Source organism: Rousettus aegyptiacus, unplaced genomic scaffold (genome assembly GCF_014176215.1).
Source record: "Rousettus aegyptiacus isolate mRouAeg1 unplaced genomic scaffold, mRouAeg1.p scaffold_m13_p_3, whole genome shotgun sequence".
Taxonomy (NCBI): Eukaryota; Metazoa; Chordata; class Mammalia; order Chiroptera; family Pteropodidae; genus Rousettus; species Rousettus aegyptiacus.
The window spans coordinates 117,804,594-117,810,593 of record NW_023416306.1 but is presented as its reverse complement, the minus strand read 5'-3'; the positions used below and the strand labels follow the sequence as shown (position 1 = coordinate 117,810,593).

The 6,000-nt window shown below is 48.0% G+C and overlaps 1 protein-coding gene across 2 annotated transcripts in view; it reads right to left on the bottom strand.

Annotated features, from left to right (window-relative positions):
• Positions 1 to 482: 482 nt before the first annotated feature.
• Positions 483 to 6,000, bottom strand: part of SORD (sorbitol dehydrogenase) — a 30,732-nt gene continuing 25,214 nt past the window's right edge. For both annotated transcript variants that reach the window (XM_016153179.2, XM_016153180.2), the window contains 4 exons: positions 5,515 to 5,580; positions 4,459 to 4,634; positions 1,446 to 1,567; positions 483 to 792 (listed from right to left, as the gene is read on the bottom strand). In XM_016153179.2, coding sequence (XP_016008665.1) covers positions 627 to 792; positions 1,446 to 1,567; positions 4,459 to 4,634; positions 5,515 to 5,580 — 530 coding nt within the window. In that variant the 3' untranslated portion in view covers positions 483 to 626. The remainder of the gene's footprint in view (positions 793 to 1,445; positions 1,568 to 4,458; positions 4,635 to 5,514; positions 5,581 to 6,000) is intronic.

The following is a 6,000-nucleotide window of genomic DNA, read 5'->3' as shown; positions in this document are numbered from 1 at the left end:
GAGGCAATCTTCAAGCAGTTTTGAGAAGTTCCCTGACTACTTCTACACTTGGGGAATGCAAGCTGGTTTGACCTTATGTGGGATTTCGGTTAATTTTAACCACCCTAGACCTGGAAAGGTCAGTCTCTTATTCTCCTTTTGTCATCAAACCAAATAACACCCATGTCTAGAAACACTATGCTCTAAAACAGCTTCCAGGCCAGTTAAGGCTTGTTAAAGTTGTCTCTTCGCAACTCAGTCCCCAACCCCCACCTGGCCAGTCACGGTGGAACCAGGAACCCAAGGAACATATTTCTTCCCTTACTCAACTCAGGCACTCCAGGAAGAAGTGAGCTCCCAGAACCTGCCTGCAAAGCTCTGCTCTACTTACTGAACTTTGCTCCACATGAACATGTCATTCTGGCTAGAAGTTCCCCCAAACTATCCCTGCTTGTAAAGTTTTAAGGCACACCAACTCACGCCAACTCACGCCAACTCCTCTGTGTAAGGCTCTTTGCTTATAATCAAGTATTTTATTAATTATTCTTACTATTTAAAAGGAACTTTTGCATCAAAGCCCACCCTTGCAAAGCCCTTTAGCTCTGAGATGCTGAGAGGGTGGAGATGAGGGCAGAATCCAATTGACATCAGGGATTCTGGTCACTGGGATCGCACTTGATCATGACTTTCAACCCCAATCCCTTTCTGGATGCTTCGAAGGCTTCCAGAGCTTTCTCCAGAGGAAACCTATGTGTCACTAAGGGCTTTACATTCACAGACTTGGACTCAAGCATTGAAATCGCCACTGGCCACCTGTAAAAGATCACAAGCATTATATTTAACCTTCAGGAGGAAAGAGCCAGGCCCCTAAGACTACTTAAGCACAACATCAGCTTGGCCATATTTATAGCACTGTGGTTCGGCAAGGTCAATTCTACGGATCAACAATGGTGGAGATAATCTTATGACTTGTAATTTGGGAGTACAGCCCCCATTTCCAAATGCCCCCTGGTCCCTCTGCAATGTCTGCCATGAAGCCTAGAATTCCTCTGGCACAAAGTCATAGGGCATATGGAGGCCACTGTGACAAGGCAGATAAGCATCAGGAGACAGCCCAAGATAATCCTATCGCACCCTTTAGCAGCTTGGCAGTTCCCTGGAAAATCGGCAGTTTAGATGGCATGGTGACAGACTCTAAGGTGAGCATAAGGGACCATGGTGAGGAAGGTGGTCCTGGACAGAATTCTCTAGAAGGGGAGGGGGGAGGCCACAGAGCATGCTGTGGGGTAGCTGGTGTCATCCTTTCTTTCCTTTTTCCTTTTAAAGAGGGAAAACCCCATCATGTTTCATGGCTGCCCATGTTGCCAGGGAGTGCCCTTCATGAATAAATAGGCAGACTTGGATCTCAGAGGCCTGCCCATGTCCTGCTGGCCACTCACCATCCCATTCACCCACAACATACTCACGTGTTGCAATATCGAAACACTCCCTTGATATCCACTTCCCGAGTGGCTGCATTCACTAGGGGCACAGTGGTCATCTCAGAACCCAGTCCCACAAGCACCAGGGTCCCACCAGAACGAGTGGCCTGAAGAGGAAGTAAGAACAAGACAACTCAGAAGAGAATGCAGATATCCCATTCACAGTAACACTGTCGTCACACAAATGTCTTCTGATTCCATCGTGTGAGCGTCCCAAAATTGCGAGGAATGTGATTTACTGCTGAACTCAGCATGGTGACTACTCAACAGAGCAGCAGAGTAAACATTATCTTCTTCAAAGATCCTGAAATAACACCTCCGCAGTGGAGGACAATGCACAGTGGGAGCATCTTCCACTGTCCACAGCATCCTGGGGAATAGTCAATGTTGTCCAGACCCCAGTGAGAATCTCCTCTACAAAACAACATGAGCCTATTCCTCATCTCAGAACCTGTTCCTCCCCCAGAGTACCCATCCCACATGACAGGACATTTGTCAAATCTCTAAGGAACCGCCCTCTTGGTGAGAAAACTACTAAGCACTATACAAATGGGAAGAGCTACTAGAAGTTTGTGGTTTAAAAACTGCATTAGACTTGCAAGCTGACATTTTAGAAATATTTTTATTACACAGACATTCATCCTGATAGTATCAGTCACAATGGATTTTGCCTCCTTGAATACCAATCTGCCTCGGAGTGGGCCAGAGAGCAGTGAAGTTTCTTTTGACAATCTCTCTATAAATCCTCCTGAGTGTTGTACCTGCTTCAGAGATTTCTGGGAATCACTGTGCTCGATATTTTAAGAGACAAAAAAATGGACAATTCATTCCAAGCCTCTCTGAGGGAAGACACACCGTGGAAAGAGGCCAGCAATAGGGTGCTGACTCTGGCATTTGCACTTTTGAGCTGCAGGACCCTGGACGGTGCCCTCTCAGACAGCTTCCTCCTGTGTAAGAACAGACTGATGCCGCCCCCGACAGAGCTGTTGGGGTCACACAGTCACAGTGCTTGCCATGAGGATTGGCTCATTGTTTGGCATTTTTTCTGTTTATTGTAGTGCAGTCACTTAAAAACCACCTGTAACATGAACACTGTTGGTAAGGGGGAGAAACAAAGGTGTGGATGAGCCACAGAAAACTTCGACTGAGAAATTTCCTAGGAAAATGTTTCCCCATCAGCGTTTCCTCTCCACCTGTCCAACTGGCCATCCTAAGCTGCCAGGAGGCCAGCATTTCGCTGGTCACAGGCAGAGGAATGCTCGAACTAACGACCTGACCATTGTTTTGTGGGTGTGACCTCTGCGCCAAGGAGCTGACATCAATTCTACCCTAAGTATTTGCCACTTCTTTTCATGATCATTACCTAGTCATGATCAGCAGGAAAGCCACTCATGTATGTCCAGGTAAGGTGGCTCCACTTATCCTGTTTGTTGGAGGGGTGGCCTGTACCATTCTATAGCACCTGTCATGCATGATGGGTCCACTCCCAACTCAGAAGAAGCCCCAGCTTCAGGCCTGAAGAGGACCTTGGGTCATTTTTCCCTCTACATCCACCCGGCAGCCTGACAACCAGGCCTCCACCATCAACAGCTGGAGATGACAGCTGTTCCCAGACACTCTCCAGGCAGGAGAGAAGACGAAGAAAAGCCTTACATTGTGAAGCCATGTCTTTTTACTGCCTCTCTGTGAAATGAGAGGGGTCACTCACCGGTCAACAACTTGAAGACAGTAGACACACCCTACTTGTTGTCATAGCCCTCAAGATGCCCATGACATGCCATGGGCTGTTGGATCACAGGCAAATCCATCATCTTCTGAGTTTTGGGTTTTCTCTGCCCCAGGGTAAAGGTGCCTCCTGCTCCTCCCTCCTCCTGTTGCTTCCTCTGCCCTTGATGCCAAGGACATCTTGGTAGAAGGAGGGCAAGGCAGCAATGCTAGGGCGTCAGGCCTGTGGACTGTGCCACGTAGCTCTAGGGGTCAGCTTTCCCCAGAATGTCTCGCATGGTGCAAACTGCCCTTGTGCATGACCCAGCTCTGACTCAGAAGGAAGAAGGAAGCCTGAACTGCTATGGGGAAGCTGTCTGGCAGGCAGAGCAGGAGTGCCCAGGGTGCCTCTGTCACCACCACTCTCACTCAAGGGCAGCTGCCCACTGGCTCCTTGTCTCTTCCTTCCCTTCCTCTCCTAAGCAGTGGACAGAGCAGGAAAAGGGCAAACACTGGAGCAGTGTGCTCAAGGCAAGTCAGTGGGCCTCATGTAGTAAAATGTGGAAAATGATGACTAATTTCATGGCTATTGTGCAGATCAGGCATCACGTTTATAAAGCACCCAGCAGAAGGGCTTAGAACCTAGAAGATATTCTTTCTCCCCTCTTTTCCTCATACTTTGATTTGTCAAGGCCACTCCTCCTCCCCATCGCCCTGCCCACTCCTCATAAATTACTAGTGGGTTGCTGAGGGGCAAATCTGTTCTTATTTTTGGGAGAGGACAGCAGTTGCCAACTGTAACTCTGAAAATCACCTCACCTTTGTGACAAACTGAATTAACGGCTGTCACTATGTAAATGACTCACAAAGACCAGTTTTCCTCAATAAAATGAGGCAGGGACTTCCCACACTTAAACTAAGACATGGTTCCCTGTTCCTCCTGTAGATATTTACTCAAGAGCACAACTTTTATATTTATAGTTGATTACAATGGCAACCCCATCCTAAAGGTGTGGGTCACTGAACATCTTTCAAGGCCTGTATGTGTTACTTTGTTTAAACCTCACAATGACTCAATTAAAATGTGAAGCAAGTATCACTATTTCCACAAGTGAGATAAGAAAAGAGAACTACAAAGAGATCACTCAATTTTGCTGGTGGAAGGGGGGGGGGGGCCACAGAGCAAGTCAGTGGAGAAACTTGAACCTACGAACCTGACCTTCTGCTCGGTTTGCTACCCTGTGCCAATTCCCCAGAGCTGCCCACCGGTTTCAGCTGCCCTCATCCCACTCACGTAGATGGCCGCCTGGATGGAGGGCTCTGCCCCTGTGCACTCAATGGTGACTTCTGGCTTGCACCCCAGGAGCCCTTCCACTGTACGGGCGATTTCCTGAGGGCTCTCCTTGGAGATCTGGAGGACGAAATCGGCCCCAACTTCCTTGGCTTTAGACAACCGAGAGGCAGACAGATCTAAATTTGAAAATAAAAAGTTTCTATCAAACTGGGAAACTGGGTGGAGGATTAGGGAGAAAATAAAAATGCAGGTGCAGGTTCTGACGGCAGTGAAGTTCTGGCGTAGTGGGTGGCGTCGCTGAGCCCAGTGCACGTACTCTCTGAACCATCACACACTCCCACACACACTCACACATAGATTCTCTTCACACACGTGCGCACTTTCACAGATACCTTCTGTAGATACTGATATTGTCTCCCCGTACAAAACACACACTCACACTCTTCTATATCCCCACTCCATCATACGTCCACACACCCGCATACCACAAAACTCTACGCTCACCCACATGCTCTCTCAAATAACCTCTCCTCATTCATATGCATACTCAGATACCTTGTACACACACATTCTCAGATGCCTTCTCCATAGACACACACCCTTTGATACTCCCACATTCTTCCACCACAACGCCCACACCCACACATGCTATCACAGATAATCTCTCCTCACACGCACAGACACTCATGTCTCTTACCTATAGTACACATCTCACACATAAACACCCACTATCTCCACAGCACATACACACAAACACAGTCTCTTTGTCTCTCAGACTTGGCTGAGCCTCCTCTTGGGACCAAGCAGGCAGTATGGGCATCTCATATCCATATATAAAGAACCAAGTCGCCACCCTCTCCCAGCAGCCTCAAAAAAGAATCTCCTTCTGAGCCCTGACTTGGTCACCCCCTGGGTGGGCTTTTCAACCCTGGAACCAGGAGAAAACAGGAGAAGCCCCTTGAGGAACCCAATACTCCAGGAATGGAATATGTCTCATGTCCCAAACTATAGGCCTGGCAGTTTTCTCCTCAGGGAGAATTAAAAAGAAAACCTTACCAGTCACCACCACTTGAGCTGCACCCATTGCCTTGGCCACAAGCAAACTGACCAGTCCAATTGCCCCTAAATAAAGCAGGAAATGGGAGACATTTGTGAAATATGAAACATCATCCACTTACTCTTGGGCACTGTTTGGGGATAATGTCAAAGAGTCAGAGAGCTCGAGGATACATGTATTTGTGCAGAGAAGTCTTAGAAGGTCTGGATACATTTTTCTGTTCTCTTTGACCCCTACCATCTTTGAACCCATCACACCTGCCCCCCCAAGGAGAGATATTTTGTTTTGAGATGACCTCTGACCACTTGGAGGGTGTCCTTAAGTGAGCTGGCTTCCTGGGTTGAGGCAGCTGTTCAGGAAGCCCCAGGATGGCCAGGTAACTGAGAATTAGCCCAGAGACCTCCTGCTTCCTCCCATGGTATCTGCATGTTAGACATGATGGTTTCAACACTGAAACCAGACGCACAAAATAAGGCTGTGCACAA